Source organism: Bufo gargarizans, chromosome 7 (assembly GCF_014858855.1).
Source record: "Bufo gargarizans isolate SCDJY-AF-19 chromosome 7, ASM1485885v1, whole genome shotgun sequence".
In the NCBI taxonomy this organism is placed as follows: domain Eukaryota; kingdom Metazoa; phylum Chordata; class Amphibia; order Anura; family Bufonidae; genus Bufo; species Bufo gargarizans.
The window spans coordinates 41,751,394-41,779,120 of NC_058086.1; the positions used below are offsets into that span (position 1 = coordinate 41,751,394).

The 27,727-nt window shown below is 41.5% G+C and overlaps 1 protein-coding gene across 2 annotated transcripts in view; it reads left to right on the forward strand.

Moving 5' to 3' along the window:
* NEGR1 (neuronal growth regulator 1) overlaps nucleotides 1–25,477 on the forward strand; it is a 488,212-nt gene extending 462,735 nt beyond the window's left edge. For both annotated transcript variants that reach the window (XM_044301363.1, XM_044301364.1), the window contains one exon: nucleotides 23,543–25,477. In XM_044301363.1, coding sequence (XP_044157298.1) covers nucleotides 23,543–23,667 — 125 coding nt within the window. In that variant the 3' untranslated portion in view covers nucleotides 23,668–25,477. The remainder of the gene's footprint in view (nucleotides 1–23,542) is intronic.
* Nucleotides 25,478–27,727: the final 2,250 nt, after the last annotated feature.

The following is a 27,727-nucleotide window of genomic DNA, read 5'->3' on the forward strand; positions in this document are numbered from 1 at the left end:
GACATATAGTCCCATGAGTACTATAAACACAGGTGATCCATGACACAATACAATTAAACAAGCTAGATATGGTACAATGCCTGATTAATACAATAAAATATAATTAAACATGGTAAATAATATACACTACAAATAGATCATATTGCTCCATAGCGACAAAAATAATTAATAACAAATTAATTGAAGTGTAATACATGTTAATAAAGTGCTAAGTGATTACAATTATAATAAAAGGGTTATCCCATGATTAATGTAAAAATGAAAATCATTCATCATATAGAACATGACAATCTCTTTCTAACAAAACCAGAACCGGCCCTGTACCTGACATGGATCCAGAGATCTCCCTCTTCATTACTGCAATTGCTCTGCTAGATTTATTTCAAGCTGGTAGCTTAGTGGGCGTGTCCTTTCTACTGCAGCTGGTGTCAGCCGAAGGATGGAACTGAGCATGTGCGGCCATCTCAGTGAGCAGGACAGAGAAATCATAAAAAGAGCAAACAGCAGGGGGCGCTATACAGATAGATTTCAGCGAATAACTCAGTGGCTATACAACATTTTTAATGACATGCAATTGCAAAAGTATTCCGATCCAGGTGCTGGTTTGAAAAATGTAGAATGTTTTTTTGTGGGACAACCCTTTTACGTGCAGGAGTGAAAGGTCATCTAATCAATATTTAGTAGACAAGCATAAATCGCTAAAAATATTAATAATTTGCATGAAAATGTGAAAATGATAATGATAATTAATAATAATGATAATGCTGCCTGCTGCCTGCTGCTGCTAACCGCCACGGCAAGCAGACCTGTATCAAATAATGTCGCCACAGAGATGATTAAATCATTAAGTCCATAGGGCTCAAGAGGTTCATAAAAGAGAAGGGAACTGAAGAGAAACATGGACCAAACGTACATTCCCCAGTAATATCTATATAGAATCTGCCAAGTGATTTTCTTCTTTCTTTTATATATTTTTTTTCCTGTTTTCTTCTTTCCCCCTTTATTCCCCTTTAAACCAGGAGTAACAATGGCATAAAGAATATTGACAAACACAATGTATATACAGTTGTGTTCAAAATAATAGCAGTGTGTTTAAAAAAGTGAATAAAGCTCAAAATCCCTCTAATGGCTTTTATTTCCATACACACAAATGCATTGGGAACACTACACATTATATTCCAAATCAAAACATGAAGAATAATATATCAAATTTGTGTTTCTTCAAACTATTTAGGAAAGTAAATATTAGACTGTTCAAAAAAATAGCAGTGTTTGTATTCTTCTTTACAAACTCAAACACTCACTATATAAACTGAAAAATGTTGGAAACTTTTGCTTTCCTTTGAATCACTTCACTAATATTTAGTTGTATGACCGCTGTTTCTGAGAACTGCTGGACGCCTGTGCTGCTCGGAGTCACCACCTTCTGCCCCTGGGACCAGGTTCTCCAGCCCAGGAGGATTGGACGACAGTCCACAGTTCTTCTCTATTTCTTGGTTTTGCCTTAGAAACTGCATTTTTGATGTCGCCCCACAAGTTTTCTATTGGATTAAGATCCGGGGATTGGGGAGGCCGCTCCATAACGTCAATCTTGTTGGTCTGGAACCGAGATGTTGCACGTTTACTGGTGTGTTTGGGGCCGTTGTCTTGTTGGAACACCCATTCCAAGGGCATTTCCTCTCCAGCATAAGGCAGCATGACCTCTTCAAGTATTCTGATGTATTCGAACTGATCCATGATCCCTGGTCTGCGATAAATAGGCCCAACACCGTAGTATGAGAACCATCCCCGTATCATGATGCTTGTCCACCATGCTTCCCTGTCTTCACAGTCTACTGTGGCTTGAATTTAGTGTTTGGGGGTCGTCTGACAAACTGTCTCCGGCCACTAGACCCAAAAAGAACAATCTTACTTTCATCAGTCCACAAAGTGTTGCGCCATTTCTCTTTAGACCGGTCAATGTTCTCTTTGACAAATTGTAACCTCTTCAGCGCATGTCTTTTTTCCATCAGTGGGACTTTGCGGGGGCTTCTTGCAGATAGCTCGGCTACACACAGGCGTCTTCTAATTGTAACAGTCCTCACAGGTAACTTTACACCTTCTCTAATATTACTGGAGCTGATTGTTGGCGGAGTCCTTGCCATTTTGGCTATTCTTCTATCCATTCGAATGGTAGTTTTTGGCTTTCTTCGATGTCTTTCGGGTTTTGGTTGCCATTTTAAATAATTTGCAATCATTTTAGCTGAGCAGCCTATCATTTTCTGCACTTCTTTATATGTTTTCCCCTCTCCAATCAACTTTTTAATCAAGGTACGCTGTTCTTCTGAACAATGTCTGGAACAACCCATATTCCTCAGAATTTCAGAGAGAAATGCACTGTAACCGGCAGGTACCACATTTGCTGCCTTCCTTCCTTAAATAAGGGCAATAATTGGCACCTGTTTTTCAAAGAATGAACGACCTCACTCATTGAACTTCACACTTCTATTATTTTGAACATGCCCCTTTCAATAAGTGATTGAATTACACAGGATCATCAGCATGCATGTCATGACTGTTGGATTTCTATTACTCTACTACACCTGCTAGTAAATTATTTGCCATGTAAAAATATAATTTCTACCAAAAACAGTGATTGATCAGGTTAGTGATGTCGGACTGCTATTATTTTGAACACAACTGTGTACCGTACGTGAAACGTGAGTATAAAAAGTGAATCAATAAAAAATGAAAAATGAAAAGTAAGAAAAAGAAATAGAAAAGGTGTATATAGGTGTAAAAAGTATATGATGGTTAAAAATGTTAAAAAGTATAAATGGCATAGTCTGATGGTAGACCGTCAGAACCCGGACCGCTGACGCCCGTCTTGACCCTAATAATACACTTCTTATACACAGTACTAAAGTTTTCCACAGTCTTGACTTCACTTGGAGAACCTCTTAAGGGTTCAGTCTCCTTTCTCTCTTTTTCCCTTAACAACAAATGACTGATTCCAGCTCGGGTCTAATGAATTCAGTGTCACGAAGCCTCATCCTTCAAGTAGAATTGTATTACAGGAGCTGCTGTGAGCCCGATCGGCAGCCTCTCCACTGGAGAGTGGACTGGCATTCATCTGTTCGCACAGCAATTGGGGACTGTGATCTTTAAGAGGCTATTCCAGGAGGCCCCATAGATTTTTAGAAAACTGCAATGCTTACTGATGATAAGCGCTGACTTTTCTTATCTGTCCCACAAGTCCATGCACCGCAACTCGATTCCCAGCACGCCCCTATCTTGGCAGTATCTACAGCAATGTTGATTGGAGAGGAATAGAACATCAACCTGCAGTAGAGACTGACACTCTGGCATGCTGCTAGAAGAAAACAATTCAAATCACTAAAAACATCAATATCACCAAGCATACACATGTAACCGTCTGTATTGAACCCCCTTAGGCTGTAGATATTGGTTTATTTGGTGATCTGTAGCTACAAAATGTCTTCCAGACAAATCTGCACCTGACAGAAATCAGGAGGGGCTATGATGTCATCAGAATCCCTCAGTACTGCAGCCTCGAGCCTGTAAATTTAAGCAATATCTTGGCATAATAAAGATATTGAAAAGCAGGAATGGGGAGGTAAGTGTCTGTGTGTCTGGAGTGTATTACTTTAAAGGGGTTCTGCAGTTTGTTTTAACTGATGATCTATCCTCTGGATAGATCATCAGCATCTGACCGGCGGGGGTTCGACACCCGAAACCCCCGCCGATCAACTGGCCTGGGCATTCAAGTGAACAGAGCTCCGCCGCGCCCAGGCCAATGATACTAGTCGTGACGTCACTGGGCCAGCGGTAAACAGCGAGAAGGCCGCGGCGCTACTGCCAGTGCCGCTGCCTTCTCAAACAGCTGATCAGCGGGGGTCCCGGGTGTCGGACCCCCATTGGTCAGATGCTGATGATCTATCCAGAGGATAGATCATCTATTAAAACAAACTGCAGAACCCCTTTAAGGTCCATATCTGTTAACATGGTCTGGGGGCTATGCTTGTTTGGGGAGGGGGGGTCTGCATTTATTATGAGGTCTATTTTAGTTTAGGGGTCTGGACTGAAATCTTTATTACTTAAGGGGGTTTGGTCCATATTTATTTATTTGGAGGTCAGGGGTCTGAATATGTTTAGGAGATCTGGTTGGCAGTCTCTATTTATGTAGGGGGTCTGGTCTGGGCATTGTTATGGTGTCTATATGAGTTTAGGAGGTCTGGGTGGGAGCCCGAATTTTGGGAGCCTATATTTCTGGGGCCTGTATTTATATTGAGGTTCTGGTCTTTTATCTATATCTCTTTAGGGGTCTCACCTGGGATCTATATTTATTATGAAGTCTATGAGTTTAGGGGGTCTAGTCTGGTGTCTGTGTTATTTTAGGAGGTCTGGTGTCTGTCTTATTTTAAGGGATTTGGTCTGAGGTATGTATTTTGGGGTTTGATTTGGAGTCTCTATTTGTTTAGGGGTCTTGTCTGGGGTCTATACCTATTCTGTGGTCTGTATTAATATAGGGGACTGGTACGGGGTCTGTGTCACTTTACAGAGTCTGTTCTTAGGTCTGTATCTGTTTAGGGGTTCTCATACTGGATCTGTATTTTCATAGATATTCATTTAGGAGGTCTGGTGTCTCTTTTACTGTATTTTAGGGGGTCTGATCTGGTGTCTGTGTTATTTTAGGTGGTCTTGTGTCTGTCTTTTTAGGAGGTCTCATCTGGCATGTGTAATACTAAAGGGGATCTGGTCTAAAGTTAAAGTCTCGTCTGGTGTCTGTCATAAGGCATTGAATTCCATATGATAGAGACTCCTCTTACAGCATATACTGTATCGCTATACCATATGTACAATATAAGTGCTAGAAGGCATGTATATTCCACCCAGATATCTCAGCTGGGTGAGATAAATAAAATCCAGAAAGCTGTAGGAGTTTCAGCAAAGGGTAGTTTGCTGAGACAGTTTTGTCTACATTTTGTTTTGGGCTGGAATTTATTTGGACTGGTGGATAGATTTGGTAGTGGGATCTGCCAGTCTACATCCTTCCAGTACATGTGTTGTCTTTTGCCGGAGGTGATCACAGGTGAGGCCTGCTGTAATCAAGGAGGGATAAAACCAACCCTCTGAGTGTCAGTCGGTGACTAGAGGACTTGGAAACACGGGCTTACAGAGGCTCTGGGTGGTCTCAGCCAGGAAGGCTGAGGGGCCACGAGGCTGTGTGTAGCCGGATCTCTTCCTTGTCTGGACTTGTGTTCAGTGAACGGATCTGCTGAGGGTTGGAGCTTGAGACCCTGTGTATAAGCTGTGCTTAAAGGTGAGTCAGGGAAAAGTACTTTGTATTAGTTAGAGCCCCGACGGCCAGGAGTTTATTTCTTTCTGTTATGTTTGTGCTGGTGCCAAAATAAATGATTATTTGGACTTTAAATCCGCTGTCTGACGAGACGTCTGTGATTGCAATCCCTTGAGGGAGAGCGATCCCTTACACATGGCATCATTTGGTGCCATGCATACAGCTCTGCTGTGTTGATGGCGGTCTTAGTGCTACATCTTCTACCACTGAAGAACGGTTGTGGAAAGACATGATATTCACACACCTCCTATTAAAGAGTTAATAGAAAAACTAAATGCTGTATTTTTAAGTCGAGAAACCTATTATCACCAATATCCCTGATTTAAGTGGAAACAGGTGGAGCGTCGCTTTTTTCCTCCTCTTCATAAACAAGCAGAAACGTCTTCTTAACTAAACAAAGAGTAAAATAATTGAGTGACAGGCTGAAAGCAATTAAGATGAGCAACTAACAATGCCGATGCTTCTAGAAATTGTGTCTTTAAAGAAACAAAGAGCCTCTTAGTGACGGCAAAGATAAAAGTGTCTAATTATGATGGGACAATAGAGAACAGCGTGTCATTGAAAAGCTGAGATCTTCATCAATTTCCCTAATGCACCTGCAGATGGGCCCATGGCACACCTCTGCAAATGGGTCCATAGTACACGCCTGAAGATGAGTCTATGGTACACGCCTGCAGATGGGTCCATGGTACATACCTGCAGACAGGTACTGTACATGTCTGCAGATGGTCCATGGTTTAGGCCTGCAGATGGACCGCTCCAATCATCTCTATGGGGCTGCCAGAAATGGTCAATTATAGAGCTAGACTCTCTCTCAGGCAGTCCCATAGAGTTTGATAGGAGTGGTAGTGCCTATGCTCAATCACCATTATAACAGAAATGGCAGCATGGGACCCCCATACTCGTGATTAGTGGGAGCTCTGGTGGCTGAACCCCCAACCCCTTCCCACTGATCTAGCTATGAATATATTCTCAAAACCAGAATACCCCTTTAAAATAGACTCATTAAGTCCTTGAATGTCTTCTACAGTATGTCCAGCATCTCCATCCTGTTCTGTGACCCAACTGCCTGTATCTTATATAAAGCATTGTGGTGCATTTAACGTGGGATTTGGAACCCAAATTATCACTTGCTCCAGGGGTTACATTCTTCGTAAATCTCTGTAGTCACTTGGAGTCTCATAGGTGTCGTACGGATAAATAAGTGGTTTGGGCTCCTCAGTCTCTGACCTACTCCATGTTCTAAGTGTTGCAGAGTTTGTAGCCAAGATGCATCATGTGTCTTCGATTGCTTTAGAGCCTAGTTTATTTCCCAAGAGTTTCAATTTTCCTTGCGCAGCGTACAAGACATCTACAATTGCAATTTTTATAGCGTTCTTTGTTATACAGACACTTCCCAATTAAGATAAGGTCTGAAACCTGTAACTTTCTGCACAAAAATAGCCCTTTGTTAGTTTAAGAGCAGTTAATGCTAGAGATCGTCCGGGGCACTGTCACGCCATGATGGCCGCTCTGCTTCTCTTGACCTTCAAATAACTAACAAATAACCTTTTGAAACAAGGGGTGCATATAGAGAAGCGTTAAATGGCAGAGCAAAATGACCGGAGAAGAACATCCATGACATTTATGGCGCCAACATTTTGTCTTTAGAAACAAAGGGGTAGTTCAAGGAGAGGAACCAAGACAATGATCACCATAAGGAGCAAGGAACTGGTTTGTGTTACAGGATGAACAATGTGTTGTCCTTGTTACAAATGGACAGAAAAAGTCTGATTCTTCTCATTGTACATAGTAAGGCAGTGTTCACACCTATGTTAGTCTATAAGACTTATCAAGGGTAGAATACCCATTTTTAAATTCTATTAGAATATTAGCATCTCTTTAGGAATCCTTGTCCATGAGTCCAAGTGGAGTGGCTACCATGAGCATCTTTTCCTCTCTGGAGGACCTAACCAATTGATGTCAATGGGACCATGTAATACTACATTTCTCCTGTGGTGGCACTGCAGGAGAACTGAACACTTGCTGTCAGGTTACACCACCAATCAAAACTGATTACTGGGGATATCAGCAGCAAGACACCACCTCCAGAGCTTATAGCTAGGGTAAAAAAAATTGGGGTGGCCTAAAGTTTACAACCTCTTTAGGACTGGCGACATTGCCTACCATCCATCAGATGTTGGAGAATTGATTTAATCAGGTGCTTACTTCAACATGCAAGACTTATCTCTGACACCTTCACCTCTTTCTTGCGTATGATCACCATAGCATCAGTATATGGCATTGTGCAGGAATTAAAAAATGTATACGGTTGTAGAGGCTAACCCGTCTATTGATATGGATTCGGTGCTCTAATCGTATATTGACTCACCCTATCAAAGTTTTTAAATTTAGAACAATAGATCCACGATAGGCATTTGAGACCACTCGGAGATATTAAACCAAAAAATTCATTTATTGAACCACTAGTATTCACAGAAGAAGTGTCTATCAAAGCTGATTCATAGAATTAAAACACATAAAGATAAAATAAAATATGTCCAGTGTGTTGGGCGACAGGTTCATAAATTAATTACCCGTCAGCCGCACAGTACACACGACCACTGTACTGACCACCGTGGTGATACCACAATGTATAGTATTTCCCAATTTGTGTGTATAGTAGTTCATAGATGTTACATGAACCTTCTCTCTGATCCACTTGCATGATTTAGAATAACTATGCGATGTTTATAAATGATAATCAACCTCATAAGACCGCAAGGATTAAGACTAGTGCACTGTATTAGTTCTTGAGCAGCAATATAATCGTTTGTGTCACTTAATGTCCAGTCAGTGGTTTAGCCAAGTATTCTGTATTGATTGATTGTTCAACAGTGTAATTCGATAGGATATCGATTCTTGGTTAGATGTTAGTGTTGTCAGGACAAAATATATATCTACCGCTACGACGTGGCATCCCACGTGGCGGTAGGTAATAGGAAATATATTACCTCGTCCTTGCAGACAGCGTTAGGTGCGATGCCGTCTCTCCCGATCGTACAGCCCGGGATCCTGGAGATTCGTGCACGGCGTACCACGTGGCTCAGAGATCCTAGACCTTGGCGTCTTCCGTGCGCCGGCTTCTCTCCTTCAGTCCCGCTCTTTGTTGGTGAAGTACTGGGAGGAAGATTGTGCGATAAACACTGCGCTTGTCTCATAACTAGATGAAACATCTGTTTAGGCTTTGTCCGTGGATCAGCAACGTGGGTCTCTAGGCATGCAGGTATAACATAAACCAAACACATTTTGGAGTATTGACTTACTCCTTCCTCAGCAGTTACCTGCTTCACCATACCCTGCCCACATTTATAGTCCACTAATTGGTTATCGGACATAGTGGTTACTTGCAAAAGACGGGCTGGATTCGCAGTTATTTATATATATTCTTCATTTATCTAGCTATAATCAAGCCTATAACTGATGGATACTAAAAGTCCTAATCTTATATATCATATCCCAAGAAAACGCCATTGCGTTTTAATTGCGTTTTTCTCAGTTTTAATGCGTTTTGGTAAAAAATTGCTCCTAAGGGTATATATAACCCTATTTTACCTACTAATAGCTATATACATGTGTTATATTGTATTAAAAAGAATTATAATACCAGAGATGTTTCACATTAGTTTATATTAACTGATTCATCACCTTAATTATCAAGAATGTTTCCCCTCAATTTTATGTTGGTTAAAATGCCTAAAACTAAAAGAAGTGTATATAAAGATATAGAGATGCAATAAATTATATATATTTTGACCGTTGGACTTTGTATATAATTTATTTTAGAGAAAATTAGTAGTACCTAAATTATTTATTACATTGTGGTCTATTCTAATCCATAGTTGCCAATTCTTCAAGGGATATGTCCAAAGATGGCAGGCAGATTTTATCAAAAGATGGAGGTCAGCCTTATCAGAAGTTGGTCATCAGCTTTATCAAAAGGTGGGCCTTGGTGGGAACCTCTCACCAAGAGGAGATCGGAGTTCCGATATTACAACGGAAAAAACTCTGATCTCCTGTCGGTGGGGGGCACCCACCTTGAGTTCACAAAAAGTCAAATAGTTCCAATTCTGCATTCAGGCCACCTGGTAGAAGTGTGTTGGTGGAAGTGTGTCGAATTCAAAGATTCTTCTCGACTCTTGTCGTGACATTCTTATAGTGTGATCTCCACCCCTCGAATGTCTTTCTACCTGTTCTAATGCTGCGAACGTAAGGCCTTTAGGGTCCTGATTGTGAAATTGTCTGAAATGTTCTGACAATGAATGTTTCTCATAGCCGTTTTTTATGTTCGTTATATGTTCTGCAATTCTTTTTTTAAGCATTCTTTTGGTTTGTCCTATATATTTAATAACATACAGTACAGACCAAAAGTTTGGACACACCTTCTCATTCAAAGAGTTTTCTTTATTTTCATGACTATGAAAATTGTAGATTCACACTGAAGGCATCAAAACTATGGTTCTTCAAAGTAGCCACCTTTTGCTTTGATTACTGCTTTGCACACTCTTGGCATTCTCTTGGTGAGCTTCAAGAGGTAGTCACCTGAAATGGTTTTCACTTCACAGGTGTGCCCTGTCAGGTTTAATAAGTGGAAATTCTTGCCTTATAAATGGGGATGGGACCATCAGTTGCGTTGTGGAGAAGTCAGGTGGATACACAGCTGATAGTCCTACTGAATAGACTGTTAGAATTTGTATTATGGCAAGAAAAAAGCAGCTAAGTAAAGAAAAACGAATGGCCATCATTACTTTAAGAAATGAAGGTCAGTCAGTCCAAAAAAGTGGGAAAACTTTGAAAGTGTCCCCAAGTGCAGTCACAAAAACCATCAAGCGCTACAAAGAAACTGGCTCACTGAGTCACCTCTGCTGCGAAGGATAAGTTCATCCGAGTCACCAGCCTCAGAAATCACAGGTTAACAGCAGCTCAGATTAGAGACCAGGTCAATGCCACACAGAGTTCTAGCAGCAGACACATCTCTAGGACAACTGTTAAGAGGAGACTGTGTGAATCAGGCCTTCATGGTAGAATATCTGCTAGGAAACCACTGCTAAGGACAGGCAACAAGCAGAAGAGACTTGTTTGGGCTAAAGAACACAAGGAATGGACATTAGACCAGTGGAAATCTGTGCTTTGGTCTGATGAGTCCAAATTTGAGATCTTTGGTTCCAACCACCGTTTCTTTGTGCGACGCAGAAAAGGTGAATGGATGGACTACATGCCTGGTTCCCACCGTGAAGCATGGAGGAGGAGGTGTGATGGTGTGGGGGTGCTTTGCTGGTGACACTGTTGGGGATTTATTCAAAACTGAAGGCATACTGAACCAGCGTGGCTACCACAGCATCTTGCAGCGGCATGCTATTCCATCCGGTTTGCGTTTAGTTGGACCATCATTTATTTTTCAACAGGACAATGACCCCAAACACACCTCCAGGCTGTGTAAGGGCTATTTGACCATGAAGGAGAGTGATGGGGTGCTGCGCCAGATGACCTGGCCTCCACAGTCACTGGACCTGAACCCAATCGAGATGGTTTGGGGTGAGCTGGACCACAGAGTGAAGGCAAAAGGGCCAACAAGTGCTAAGCATCTCTGGGAACTCCTTCAAGACTGTTGGAAGACCATTTCAGGTGACTACCTCTTGAAGCTCATCAAGAGAATGCCAAGAGTGTGCAAAGCAGTAATCAAAGCAAAAGGTGGCTACTTTGAAGAACCTAGAATATGACATATTTTCAGTTGTTTCACACTTTTTTGCTATGTATATAATTCCACATGTGTTAATTCATAGTTTTGATGCCTTCAGTGTGAATCTACAATTTTCATAGTCATGAAAATAAAGAAAACTCTTTGAATGAGAAGGTGTGTCCAAACTTTTGATCTGTACTGTATATAACATTGGTAGAGCTACATGTCAGGAATTCCCTAATTTTGTGTGTAATGTTGTTTTGTGTCGAAATTATTTTCTCCGTCTTTTTTGAAAATGTTGTAATCTTACAGTTATTGCATTTCTCGCATCTATAGAAGCCCTTCAAGTTGAGCCATTTCAGTTTTATTGATGGTACCACTTTCAATCCTAGATTCAGGGCCATAGTATATGTTATATATCTTTCAAAATGAAATGCCAGTGTTGTTTAATGATTTGTTCTACTTTTTTTATACTGGGAATTGAAAGATAAAATGATACGGATTTAATCAATAAGACTCAGAAGCAGGAAACAATCCGTATCATTTTACCTTTTAATTCCCAGTATAAAAAAGTAGAACAAATCATTAAACAACACTGGCATTTCATTTTGAAAGATAAACTTATAGGCCCCCTAATAACCACTACGCCACAGATAACATACACTAAGGCCCTGAATCTAGGATTGAAAGTGGCACCATCAATAAAACCAAATAAAAAGAACGAACAGTCTATACAAAAATGGCTAAACTTGAAGGGCTTCTATAGATGCGAGAAATGCAATAACTGTGAGATTGCAACATTTTCAAAAAAGACAGAGAAAATAATTTGGACACAAAACAGATTTTTACGTACACTAAATTAGGGAATTCTTGACATGTAGCTCTACCAATGTTATATATGTTATTAAATGCCCACGCGGGAAACAATATATAGGACGAACCAAAAGAATGCTTAAAAAAAGAATTGCAGAACATATAACGAACATAAAAAACGGCTATGAGAAACATTCATTGTCAGAACATTTCAGACAATTTCACAATCAGGACCCTAAAGGCCTTACTTTCGCAGCATTAGAACAGGTAGAAAGACATTGGAGGGGTGGAGATCACACTATAAGAATGCCACGACAAGAGTCGAGAAGAATCTTTGAATTCGACACACTTCGACCAGGTGGCCTGAATGCAGAATTGGAACTATTCGGCTTTTTTGTGAACTCAAGGTGGGTGCCCCCCACCGACAGGAGATCAGAGTTTTTTCCGTTGTAGTATCAGAACTCCGATCTCCTCTTGGTGAGGGGTTCCCACCAATGCCCACCTTTTGATAAAGCTGACGACCAACTTCTGATAAGGCTGACCGCCATCTTTTGATAAAATCTGACTGCCATCTTTGGACATATCCCTTGAAGAATTGGCAACCATAGATTAGAATAGACCACAACGCAATAAATAATTTAGGTATTACAAATTTTCTCTAAAATAAACGATATAGAAAGTCCAACGGTCAAAATATATATCATTTATTGCCTCTCTATATCTTTATATACACTTCTATGAGTTTCAGGCATTTTAACCAACATAAAAATTGAGTGGAAACATTCTTGATATTTAAGGTGATGAATCAGTTAATATAAACTAATGTGATACATTTCTGGTATTCTAATTGTTTTTAATACAATATAACACGTATATATAGATTTGAGTAGGTAAAATAGTGTTATATATACCCTTAGGAGCACTTTTTTTTAGCAAAAACGCATTAAAACTGAGAAAAACGCAATGGCGTTTTCTTGGGATATGATATATAAGATTGCGACTTTTAGTATCCATCAGTTATAGGCTTGATTATAGCTTGATAAATGAAGAATATATATAAATAACTGCGAATCCAGCCCGTCTTTCGCAAGTAACCACTATGTCCGATATCCAATTAGTGGACTATAAAAGTGGGCAGGGTATGGTGAAGCAGGTAACCGCTGAGGAAGGAGTAAGTCAATACTCCGAAATGTGTTTGGTTTATGTTATACCTGCATGCCTAGAGACCCACGTTGCTGATCCACGGACAAAGCCTACAAAAGATGTTTTATCTAGTTATGAGACAAGCGCAGTGTTAATCGCACAATCCTCCTCCCAGTACTTCACCAACAAAGAGCGGGACTGATGGAGAGAAGCCGGCGCACGGAAGACGCCAAGCTCTAGAATCTCTGAGCCACGTGGTACGCCGTGAACGAATCTCCAGGATCCCGGGCTGTACGATCGGGAGAGAAGGTATCGCACCTAACGCTGTCTGCAAGGACGAGGTAATATATTTCCTATTACCTACCGCCACGTGGGACGCCATGTTATAGCGGTAGATATATACTTTGTCCTGACAACACTAACATCTAACCAAGAATCAATATCCTATCGAATTACACTGTTGCACAAACAATCAATACAGAATACTTGGCTAAACCACTGACTGGACATTAAGTGACACAAACGATTATATTGCTGCTCAAGAACTAATACAGTGCACTAGTCTTAATCCTTGCGGTCATCAAATTTGACCAATTTCTGTGGACTTTTGAGGTTGATTATCATTTATAAACATTGCATAGAAATTCTAAATCACGAAAGTGGATCAGAGAGAAGGTTCATGTAACATCTATTAAATACTATACACACAAATTGGGAAATACCATACATTGTGGTATCACCACGGTGGTCAGTACAGTGGTCGTGTGTACTGTGCGGCTGACGGGTAATTAATTATTACGCCGGCCGTTTATGAACCTGTCGCCCACACACTACACATATTTTACCACTGAGATATATATGTATGTTTTTATTGTTTATTTTATCTTTATGTTTTAATTCTATGAATCAGCTTTGATAGACACTTCTTCTGTAAATACTACTTGTTCAATAAATGAATTTTTGGGTTTAATATCTCTGAATGGTCTCAAATGCTGAGTGCCTATCGTGGATCTATTGTGCAGGAATTACCTTCTGCTGTTGACGTATATGTATATCGCTGCATGAGGAGGAGTTACTTGTGCATCAAAGCATGAGAAAGAGTTAAAAAGTATTCTGTAACTGTAAGGAAAGAATTTATGTCTAGTCACAATAACGCCTGCTGGTTTTACATCCTTTTTAATTGTAGAGGGAATGCAAACTACTGCATGAAATTCGTGAGATCCGTCAACAGTAGGGATGAGCGAACCCGAACTGTATAGTTCGGGTTCGTACCGAATTTTGGGGTGTCCGTGACACGGACCCGAACCCGGACATTTTCGTAAAAGTTCGGGTTCGGTGTTCATCGCTTTCTTGGAGCTTTTTGAAAGGCTGCAAAGCAGCCAATCAACAAGCGTCATACTACTTGCCCCAAGAGGCCGTCACAGCCATGCCTACTATTGGCATGGCTTTGATTGGCCAGAGCACCATGTGACCCAGTCTCTATTTAAGCTGGAGTCACATAGCGCCGCCCGTCACTCTGCTCTGATTAGCGTAGGGAGAGGTTGCGGCTGCGACAGTAGGGCGAGATTAGGCAGATTAACTCCTCCAAAAGACTCCATCCATTGATCGATCTGCAGCTGTGGATGATTGAACTGCTGCTATTGAATTGCTCACTGTTTTTAGGCTGCCCAGAGCGTTTTTCAGTCACTTTTTTCTGGGGTGATCGGCGGCCATTTTGTGTCTTGTGGTGCGCCAGCACAAGCTGCCACCAAGTGCATTTAACCCTCAATGGTGTGGTTGTTTTTTTGGCTAAAGCCTACATCAGGGTGAAGCTGTCACACCAAGTGCATTTAACCAGCAATAGTCTGGTTATTTTTTGGCCATATACTACATCAGGGGCAAGCTGCGCCTGTCACCAAGTGCATTTAACCCTCAGTAGTGTGGTTGGTCAAGCTGTCACACCAAGTGCATTTAACCATCAATAGTGTGGTTATTTTTTGGCCATATCCCAGTCTAATTCTGTCAGTAAACGTATACCTGTCACCCAGCGCCTAAATACTAGGCCTCAAATTTATATCCAGCTAAATCTCTCGTTACCGCTGTCCTGTTGTGGCTGGGCAAGTTATTTAGTGTCCGTCAAAGCACATTTTTTGTTCTGGGTTGAAATACAATTCCCAATTTAGCAATTTCCTAATTTAGTGGTTTCTGCTGTATCAGGCCTACTTTAAATACATCCCTAAAAGGGTATATAATATTCAAGGTGCACATAGGGTCATTCAGAATAACTTCACACACACGCTACTGTGCATATCCCAGTCTAATTCTGTCTGTAAATGTATACCTGTCCCCCAGCGCCTAAATACTAGGCCTCAAATTCATAGACAGCTAAATCGGTGGTTACTGCTGTGCCTGTATTAGTGTAATACGGTACCTAAATAGATAGCCAGATAGTGTTAGGTGTCTGTAAAAAAAGGCCTGAATTTGAATTCAATACATTGGGCCAAATAATATTTTTGTTGTTGTGGTGAACGATAACAATGAGGAAAACATCTAGTAAGGGACGCGGACGTGGACATGGTCGTGGTGGTGTTAGTGGACCCTCTGGTGCTGGGAGAGGACGTGGCCGTTCTGCCACATCCACACGTCCTAGTGTACCAACTACCTCAGGTCCCAGTAGCCGCCAGAATTTACAGCGATATATGGTGGGGCCCAATGCCGTTCTAAGGATGGTAAGGCCTGAGCAGGTACAGGCATTAGTCAATTGGGTGTCCGACAGTGGATCCAGCACGTTCACATTATCTCCCACCCAGTCTTCTGCAGAAAGCGCACAGATGGCGCCTGAAAACCAACCCCATCAGTCTGTCACATCACCCCCATGCATATCAGGGAAACTGTCTGAGCCTCAAGTTATGCAGCAGTCTCTTATGCTGTTTGAAGACTCTGCTGGCAGGGTTTCCCAAGGGCATCCACCTAGCCCTTCCCCAGCGGTGGAAGACATAGAATGCACTGACGCACAACCACTTATGTTTCCTGATGATGAGGGCATGGGAATACCACCTCAGCACGTCTCTGATGATGACGAAACACTAGCGCCAACTGCTGCGTCTTTCTGCAGTGTGCAGACTGAACAGGAGGTCAGGGATGAAGACTGGGTGGAAGACGATGCAGGGGACGATGAGGTCCTAGACCCCACATGGAATGAAGGTTGTGCCACTGACTTTCACAGTTCGGAGGAAGAGGCAGTGGTGAGACCGAGCCAACAGCGTAGCAAAAGAGGGAGCAGTGGGCAAAAGCAGAACACCCGCCGCCAAGAGACTCCGCCTGCTACTGCAAAGCATGAACTGCAGTGGAGTAAACACCTTAAAAACAAGGAAGTCACTCAGGCTCCCCCTGCTAAATCTTCTGCTGCTGCTGCCTCGGCCTCTTCTGCTGCTGCAGCCTCGGCCTCTTCTGCTGCTGCCGCCTCGGCCTCTTCCTCCGCCTCTGGAGGAACTTTGGCACCTGCCGCCCAGCAAACAGGGGATGTACCACCAACACCACCACCACCTCCGTCACCAAGCATCTCAACCATGTCACACGGCAGCGTTCAGCTCTCCATCTCACAAACATTTGAGAGAAAGCGTAAATTCCCACCTAGCCACCCTCGATCCCTGGCCCTGAATGCCAGCATTTCTAAACTACTGGCCTATGAAATGCTGTCATTTAGGCTGGTGGACACAGACAGCTTCAAACAGCTCATGTCGCTTGCTGTCCCACAGTATGTTGTTCCCAGCCGCCACTACTTCTCCAAGAGAGCCGTGCCTTCCCTGCACAACCAAGTATCCGATAAAATCAAGTGTGCACTGCGCAACGCCATCTGTGGCAAGGTCCACCTAAACACAGATACGTGGACCAGTAAGCACGGCTATATCTCCCTAACTGCGCACTGGGTAAATGTAGTGGCAGCTGGGCCCCAGGAGGAGAGCTGTTTGGCGCACATCCTTCCGCCGCCAAGGATCGCAGGGCAACATTCTTTGCCTCCTGTTGCCACCTCCTCCTTCTCGGCTTCCTCCTCCTCTTCTTCCACCTGCTCATCTAGTCAACCACACACCTTCACCACCAACTTCAGCACAGCCTGGGGTAAACGTCAGCAGGCCATTCTGAAACTCATATGTTTGGGGGACAGGCCCCACACCGCACAGGAGTTGTGGCGTGGTATAGAACAACAGACCGACGAGTGGTTGCTGCCGGTGAGCCTCAAGCCCGGCCTGGTGGTGTGCGATAATGGGCGAAATCTCGTTGCAGCTCTGGGACTAGCTGGTTTGACGCACATCCCTTGCCTGGCGCATGTGCTGAATTTGGTGGTGCAGAAGTTCATTCACAACTACCCCGACATGTCAGAGCTGCTGCATAAAGTGCGGGCCGTCTGTTCGCGCTTCCGGCGTTCACATCCTGCTGCTGCTCGCCTGTCTGCGCTACAGCGTAACTTCGGCCTTCCCGCTCACCGCCTCATATGCGACGTGCCCACCAGGTGGAACTCCACCTTGCACATGCTGGACAGACTGTGCGAGCAGCAGCAGGCCATAGTGGAGTTTCAGCTGCAGCACGCACGGGTCAGTCGCACTGCGGAACAGCACCACTTCACCACCAATGACTGGGCCTCCATGCGAGACCTGTGTGCCCTGTTGCGCTGTTTCGAGTACTCCACCAACATGGCCAGTGGCGATGACGCCGTTATCAGCGTTACAATACCACTTCTATGTCTCCTTGAGAAAACACTTAGGGCGATGATGGAAGAGGAGGTGGCCCAGGAGGAGGAGGAGGAAGAGGGGTCATTTTTAGCACTTTCAGGCCAGTCTCTTCGAAGTGACTCAGAGGGAGGTTTTTTGCAACAGCAGAGGCCAGGTACAAATGTGGCCAGCCAGGGCCCACTACTGGAGGACGAGGAGGACGAGGATGAGGAGGAGGAGGATGAAGCATGGTCACAGCGGGGTGGCACCCAACGCAGCTCGGGCCCATCACTGGTGCGTGGCTGGGGGGAAAGGCAGGACGCTGACGATACGCCTCCCACAGAGGACAGCTTGTCCTTACCCCTGGGCAGCCTGGCACACTTGAGCGACTACATGCTGCAGTGCCTGCGCAACAACAGCAGAGTTGCCCACATTTTAACGTGTGCGGACTACTGGGTTGCCACCCTGCTGGATCCACGCTACAAAGACAATGTGCCCACCTTACTTCCTGCACTGGAGCGTGATAGGAAGATGCCCGAGTACAAGCGCACGTTGGTAGACGCGCTACTGAGAGCATTCCCAAATGTCACAGGGGAACAAGTGGAAGCCCAAGGCCAAGGCAGAGGAGGAGCAAGAGGTCGCCAAGGCAGCTGTGTCAATGCCAGCTCCTTTGAGGGCAGGGTTAGCATGGCAGAGATGTGGAAAAGTTTTGTCAACACGCCACAGCTAACTGCACCACCACCTGATACGCAACGTGTTAGCAGGAGGCAACATTTCACTAACATGGTGGAACAGTACGTGTGCACACCCCTCCACGTACTGACTGATGGTTCGGCCCCATTCAACTTCTGGGTCTCTAAATTGTCCACGTGGCCAGAGCTAGCCTTTTATGCCTTGGAGGTGCTGGCCTGCCCGGCAGCCAGCGTTTTGTCTGAACGTGTATTCAGCACGGCAGGGGGCGTCATTACAGACAAACGCAGCCGCCTGTCTACAGCCAATGTGGACAAGCTGACGTTCATAAAAATGAACCAGGCATGGATCCCACAGGACCTGTCCGTCCCTTGTCCAGATTAGACATTAACTACCTCCCCTTAACCATATATTATTGGACTCCAGGGCACTTCCTCATTCAATCCTATTTTTATTTTCATTTTACCATTATATTGCGAGGCTACCCAAAGTTGAATGAACCTCTCCTCTGTCTGGGTGCCGGGGCCTAAATATATGACAATGGACTGTTCCAATGCTGGGTGACGTGAAGCCTGATTCTCTGCTATGACATGCAGACTGATTCTCTGCTGACATGAAGCCAGATTGTCTGTTACGGGACCTCTCTCCTCTGCCTGGGTGCCGGGGCCTAAATATCTGAGAATGGACTGTTACAGTGGTGGGTGACGTGAAGCCAGATTCTCTGCTATGGGACCTCTCTCCAATTGATATTGGTTAATTTTTATTTATTTCATTTTTATTTTAATTCATTTCCCTATCCACATTTGTTTGCAGGGGATTTACCTACATGTTGCTGCCTTTTGCAGCCCTCTAGCCCTTTCCTGGGCTGTTTTACAGCCTTTTTAGTGCCGAAAAGTTCGGGTCCCCATTGACTTCAATGGGGTTCGGGTTCGGGACGAAGTTCGGACCGGGTTCGGATCCCGAACCCGAACATTTCCGGGAAGTTCGGCCGAACTTCTCGAACCCGAACATCCAGGTGTCCGCTCAACTCTAGTCAACAGCTCTGTTGCAATTGTAACAGAGTACATGCAAAAACTCAAAAGCAAAGTCGCCGGTGGTGACTAAGCCTAAAGTCTGGACTGCTGATTGTAGGAGTCCCCTTGCTTTATTTGCTAATATTGTGTTACTTATACAGAGGTGGACCCCTATCAGGCTAAAAAAATCTATGAGTAAAATCAATGGGAACCAAACTGGTGCGTACAGCAGACTGGACGGCTTTTTCTATTGCACATGCCATAGTTCTAAGGGGAAGGGTTGCATCTTATAAACAAAAATCCACTAGTATTCGTGTACCACCCGAAAAAAAATCTAAATTCTAACAGAAACCGTATGGAGACTGTTCTAAAAATCTGCATAAAATACAGACACTCAAAACGGTCTAAAACATCTAAAAAACAACAACATTTAAGTGAGGAAACTGTAACAAGCTATTATTTTGTCATGTAATGGCTGCTGTGTAACGCTGAAAAATGCAGTTACCTACTATTACTTAAATACCGGAGCTCATTGCATAGCTGATACAATTATTTGTAATTTCGCACACAATGAGGAAATATGACATTTCCCCTGTACCTATCTCTTCATGTCAGCAAGTCTGTTCCATGGAAGCATCTGCCTGCATTCTGCCGCACTGGATCTCAGAAATGAGCAATTGTGTCAAGAAATGTACATAAATCAGCATTCAAATAGGAGTACGCTATGCCTGGTAAACAAAATAATCTGAATGTGTATTTATTGCTAGGCTGATAGTGTCACAGAAAATATGTGTGCAAATGATAATTACAACAGAAAAAAATAATAATGTATGTACCTGTGTCTTTTTTTTCAACATTGCCTGTTATGTAATACTGTAATACTGCTTCCTATGTAAAAGAATATAACTACTATAATACTATAATACTGTCTACTATATACAAAAAATATAACTACTATAATACTGCCTCCTATGTACAAGAATATAACTACTATAATACTGCTCCTATGTACAAGAATATATCTACTATAATACTGCTCCTATGTACAAGAATATAACTACTGTAATACTGCTCCTATGTACAAGAATATAACTACTATAATACTGCTCCTATGTACAAGAATATAACTACTATAATACTGCTCCTATGTACAAGAATATAACTGCTATAATACTGCCTCCTATGTACAAGAATATAACTACTATAATACTGCTTCTATGTACAAGAATATAACTGCTATAATACTGCCTCCTATGTACAAGAATATAACTACTATAATACTGCTCCTATGTACAAGAATATAACTGCTATAATACTGCCTCCTATGTACAAGAATATAACTACTATAATACTGCTTCTATGTACAAGAATATAACTACTATAATACTGCTCCTATGTACAAGAATATAACTGCTATAATACTGCCTCCTATGTACAAGAATATAACTACTATAATACTGCTCCTATGTACAAGAATATAACTACTATAATACTGCTTCCTATGTACAAGAATATAACTACTATAATACTGCCTCCTATGTACAAGATAATAACTACTATAATACTGCTCCTATGTACAAGAATATAACTACTATACTACTGCTCCTATGTACAAGAATATAACTACTATAATACTGCTCCTATGTACAAGAATATAACTACTATAATACTGTCTCCTATGTACAAGAATATAACTACTATAATACTGCTCCTATGTACAAAAAATATAACTACTATAATACTGCTCCTATGTACAAGAATATAACTACTATAATACTGTTCCTATGTACAAGAATATAACTACTATAATACTGCCTCTTATGTACAAGAATATAACTACTATAATACTGCCCCTATGTACAAGAATATAACTACTATAATACTGCTCCTATGTACAAGAATATAACTACTATAATACTTCCTCCTATGTACAAGAATATAACTACTATAATACTGCTCCTATGTACAAGAATATAACTACTATAATACTGCTCCTATGTACAAGAATATAACTACTATAATACTGCTCCTATGTACAAGAATATAACTACTAGAATACTGCTCCTATGTACAAGAATATAACTACTATAATACTTCCTCCTATGTACAAGAATATAACTACTATAATACTGCTCCTATGTACAAGAATATAACTACTATAATACTTCCTCCTATGTACAAGAATATAACTACTATAATACTGCTCCTATGTACAAGAATATAACTACTATAATACTGCTCCTATGTACAAGAATATAACTACTATAATACTGCTCCTATGTACAAGAATATAACTACTATTATACTGCCCCTATGTACAAGAATATAACTACTATAATACTGCTCCTATGTACAAGAATATAACTACTATAATACTGCCTCCTATGTACAAGAATATAATTACTATAATACTGCCTCCTATGTACAAGAATATAACTACTATAATACCGCTCCTATGTACAAGAATATAACTACTATAATACTGCTCCTATGTACAAGAATATAACTACTATAATACTTCCTCCTATGTACAAGAATATAACTACTATAATACTGCTCCTATGTACAAGAATATAACTACTATAATACTGCTCCTATGTACAAGAATATAACTACTATAATACTGCCTCCTATGTACAAGAATATAACTACTATAATACTGCTCCATGTACAAGAATATAACTACTATAATACTGCTCCTATGTACAAGAATATAACTACTATAACACTGCTCCTATGTACAAGAATATAACTGCTATAATACTGCTCCTATGTACAAGAATATAACTAGTATAATACTGCTCCTATGTACAAGAATATAACTAGTATAATACTGTTCCTATGTACAGGAATATAACTACTATAATACTGCTCCTATGTACAGGAATATAACTACTATAATACTGCTCCTATGTAGAAGAATATAGGTTTTATTACAAAACCTCTCTATTACTCTGTGAATGACACAGACTGCTGCACAATATACAGTATGTACTATTTACTCTCTGCAGAAAGTTTGTTATCCTTCCCAGTTGGTATGTAGGTACTGTACATTTCACCGCAGTCTGCTCCACCTGCATTGTATACAAGAGCTTCATGGGTCGTCTGTCGTCTCATTAATAACCCGGTGGTAAGAAAACACACAGAATAGAAGAGAATTCTGTCAAAACTAATTATGTGGCGGAGAAGGGTTGTAGCAACAGGCTAAGCGGTTTAACAAAGGAGGTCACATTATACTGCTTCATCCATCCTAAAATTGCTGTCAATTAGCAGGGACATGGATTGGGACTTTGTGCGGGGATTTGTATTGTAAATGAACCATTATAATCGTGATTCGGCTCCAGAAATGTAATATTACACGTCGTATCATTAGTTGTAAGAAATCAGGTAGAGGGACTATGTAATGGCTCCTGAACTGAACATCTTACAAGGTTTTCAAAAAAAATCCATATTAAAGACATCAGCCCCCATGATACACGGGGCAGAGGCGTGATGATTTCTGTTTTGGGCACTTATTATACCGTAGATTGCAACTGATATGACCTCGCGCCCTGACTGTGTGGAGCAAAAATGACACCTTCCAACGGAATGAGAAATCAAATTTTTGGTATTATATAAAATGTCAGCTGTTTATTTTCTGTGTGGCTTAAAGGTCACTTTTTGTCAGGAACAACCCTGTTAAACTGGGCATACTGTCTGTCAGGGTTGATCCTGCCAATTAAAAAGATACCTTTCTTGTGAAAATTGGTTGTAGCATTGCCGAGAAAAAGCTATTTTATTCCTGATGCAAAGGAACGCTTCAATGCATTGGAGGCGGGGCCTATCCTCAGCTCCTCAGCTTTCCAGTGCTGGCCACGCCCCTTCAGGGCTCCAAGCCTTCATTTATATAAAGAATGAAAGTTGTTTGTTTTTTATGGATAGCATCAGCTGATTTTTACAAGATTGGTACAATTTAAAACAGCAGGATCGAGCCCACATGGCAGCAGGGTTTATTCTGCTGGCATGTGCGCTTTAAAAAATAAAATAAAATTTTTGAATTGTAAGAAGAAATTCTAAGAAATTAAGAAACAAAAAAGGTTTTTATTAATTTTGAACTTTTTTCTTTGTGTCTTTTCAGCTCCAAGCACAGCCCAGTACGGCATCACTGGAAGGGCAGAAATCCTCTTCTCTTGTTGGTACCTGGTTTTAACACTTTCCTCATTCACAAGCATAATCTACCTGAAGAACGTCGTTATACAATAATCCTACCGAACCACAACAAGGCTTTAAAGATCTCTGCAAAATGGCTGACGACGGGATGCGATCTGGTGCCGTTTGTCTGGCGCAGTGTGGGATGTAGCCAGCAGTACGTACGTGGGGGAAATGATCGGCTTCTTTAGAATTGTTTCCTTTTTTTTGTTTTGTTTCTTTTTGTAAATACTTTCCTTCTCTTTTTTTTTGATTAGCTGCATTACGTTGTGACGCAGTACACATTGTCTTTTTTTTTTAAGAAAAAAAAACTAAAAAACTATAATGTGACAGCTCTGAAATTACTTTTAGAGGATATCAATTGTGACTTGTTTGTAAATTCACAAGTTTTCCAAAAAAAAAAAAAAAAGAGTCTGTTGACCGTAGGTGCGGGTTATGGTTTACAAAAATGAGCAAAAAACAAACAAAACAACTCTACCCCTTAAAATAATAAAAAAAAGTCAAGAGAATATCATTGTGGCAACTTCTAGGCTTCGAAGCTCCAAGGCACGTACTCTGTTGCCTTTCGAAATAAGAGTTTGAACTCGTGCGTATCAAACATTTTCCATTTTTGTTACAAAAATATTGCCTTCAAAAGATTCCACCAGTTACATTTAAGCTAGATCGACTGCAAGATACAGTATTATACAAAAAAATAAAATACGCGAAAAAAAACTGCATGGAGCAGTTCAATTTATACCTGTATGTCTCGCATGGGTGTGCCTTCATAAAGTTTTATTATTATTATAATTTTTTTTTTTTTATTCAGATGGGGGTTTTATTAGCTTAAGGGGTGATTCAGTCTATATAAATATATATATAAAAATTGTTGAAATGTACAGAACATATTTTTAGGAGTTCATATCATGTAGCCACCCAAGTGTGAAAGACTTTTTACGTGTGCTTATGAAAATGTCAATACGTCAGCCGGTGTTCAATTTCAGTGTTCCCAACCCATGCAGAGATCACACGTCTGCAGATTATCTAATGTAACACAGCTTTTGTTGGCAGATAAGTGCAGCCCAATAGTCGATGATGTTGCAGAACCGTTTTGAGGACAAATAGGTGTCCACAAGGACTCAACTGTGTTAGATCCCAGCACCCCAAGAAGACCTAGATGAAGTGAACTTTGCTGGTGGTCTTCAAAAATATCACACCATGAAGTCTCCCAGACCATACCTTCCACCACTCGGGATGTGTGTCGAAGCTCTAGGCTAAGTCATCCATAAACGGCCATATATAAGATACACCTGTTGCCAATAAGGTCTTTCAGGGTTCCTTGAGAACCAGGGCAGTTTGGGGGTTTGCTTTAGTCATGGTGCATCGCTGACGGCAATAAACTTTGATTGTTGACATTGGATTAGGCAACGCAAACCCCGGCCAAAGATTTGAAGGTTATCTCAAGGACAAAGGAAATATTTTGGGGTACAGTAAGTGAACATGGTAAAAAAAAAATGCTACTCAAGTCCTCTTTTATGGATCCAACCAGCTTCCATAGAAATATTGTGTGTGGAGTCATCCTATGAATGAATATATATTGTTACAATGATATGGTGGTGATATCACTATTTGATACAAGTGATGGGGATTGAGTTTTTTTTATCTTTTTGGTTATAGCCATATAGACGACCACCATGTTCCACCTACTCTTTAGAGGTGGCAATACTGTAAAATCCAGACTGGATACATTTGTTTGGGCAATACAATTCATCAGTGTTGGTTATAAAAAGAGCGTTGGGCTAAACAGCATCCAAAAACATTTCAAACTGCGGCAGTGTTCTCGTTATGCAAAAAAAAAAAGAAACTGTATTTGTGCTGATCATTTGGCAGCTAAAAATATGGCAGACAGAGAACCCGAGGGCAAGGGGGTGCGCATGGTTATGGTTGACACATGTCTATAATGGCCCTGCAATACATTGCCTATCGCTGAGCTTTTTGGCATAAGAGACCTACATCATGTTTTTGCAAATCCCTGATTATAGCACAATTCTCATATGTTTTTGTGATTTCAGAGCTATTCCTCTTCGAAAAGTATTATTCAAAATTATTTTAAGAAAATGTTGTGCAAACGAGAATGTGACAATCCATTTTATCATCCATCCGATACTTCATGGAATCTGTATTGTTTTGCACTTGATTTTGTACTGAATTTGTGAAACTAGCTAAAATAGTTGAGAAAAAAGTGGATATATTTGGAAATGGGTCTACTCAGCGGAAAATAAAAACTCTGGTAAAAATCACTGCTGTTTACTGAGTCTGACTGTGTCACTTTACTTGTCTTCATAAACTGAGCGGGTAGAATGGTACCAAAGGAAGAGGTGATAGGAGATGGAGAAGAATATGAAGGAAAGGAGGAAAATGAGGAGCAGAGGGAAAGGAAGGAAGGAAGGAAGGAAGAGAGGGTGGGGATGGCTTGAAGGAAGGAAGTACTAAAGAAAAGAGGAAAATAAAGTGGGAAAGGATAGAGAGGATGGACACAAGAAGAAGGGAGGAAGAAAGAAGGAAAATGGAAAGGAGAAGAAAGGAAGGAATGGGGGGGAAATGGAGTAATTCAAGACAGGACAAAGGTAGAAGGAAGGAGGAAGGAATGAAGCTTGAAAGGACAGAGTAGAAAAAGTGGGAAAGAACAGAAAGAGGATGGAGGCAAGCAGAAGACATGGAGGAGGAATGAAAAATGGAAAGGACAAGAAAGGGAGGGCAGGAAGGAAGACATGAACGGGGGGGGGAACGAGGGGGAATAAGAGGAAGTAGTGTGGAAGGGAAGTAAGAAAAAGAAACAACAAGGATGGAGATACTGTATGAAGAGAGAAAGAAGGTGGAGACTGTAGAGGGTGGAAAGAACGTCTAAGGGAGAGAAAATGGAAAGGAGGAAGGAAGGGTGGCTGGAAGGAAGGAATTGAGCAAGAACACATAAAAGGAACGAATGGAGAAAGGAAGTATAGAGGGAGAAAAACAAAAAGAAGGTAGGGAAAGGAAAAAGTGACATGAACTCTCATTCCAAAAGCCTGCTCAGAACCTGTAACGACTGGGGTTGCCATCAGTCCATTCTTAGGATTTTTTGCCACACCTATAACTGGCCTTCTTCCACTGTTGCATTTTCAGATTCAAGAGGTTTTTATCAGATTGGCAGGGGCCAGCTCTCGCCACCCTGCCGGTCAGCTATTTCAGGAAGCCACAACGCTCACCAGAGCTCCGGCGAGCAGTGCCGCATCCAGGCAGCTTACCAAGCATAGCTCAGCTCACTGTATAGCAGCTGTACTTGATACTGCAGCTCAACACCATTGACTTGAAGGGGTCTGAGCTGCGCCTAAGCCCTGTGACTGATGTACGGTGATGTCACTGGCCTAAGAAGAGGTCTAAGCACTCACAGAGCACAGCGGCCACTTCTAACAGCAGATTTGCAGGGTTCCACTTCTGCTAATCTGATATTGATGACCTATACCGAGGATAAGTCATCAATATCAAATTGTTGGAGAACCCCTTTAGCATAAACATGAATTTTGGGCCAAACCATTTCTACCTTCATGCCCCTAGCAAATGGTTATCAGCATATGGCATTCATAAACAATACATGTATTAGGTGCAATACAGCACAATGTATCGTACACAACCAAACATCTGGACATCACGATCGGTGCTACTGTAAGAATTATTGTACTGGATTATGGCATCAGCTGGTTTATATCTCATGGCATAGACGGTAAGTAACATCAGTATATAGAGTGAAGTAGGTAAATCCACACAGCACAGCTCCATCTACAGGCTGTACAGCACACTGCACCATACTGTCTTTTCATGGAATATATTCATTATTATTTTTGTCGTTTAAATTTATGTTCCATCATAAGCATTTTGTATACTATCTAGACAAGCCAATTGACAAATTTGACAGCTGAATATGAAGAGAAGGCAGCGTTTGTAGGGCTACAGCCATAATCACGAAGACTATCAACTTAAAATGGGAGCGAGAACGTAATAGCTATAGACACCTTTGCACCGATTTTTTTTTTTGCTTCCTAAATGTAACAGACTTTCTAAAAAGACTAATACAAATTTCCTGAAATTTTGAAGAGTC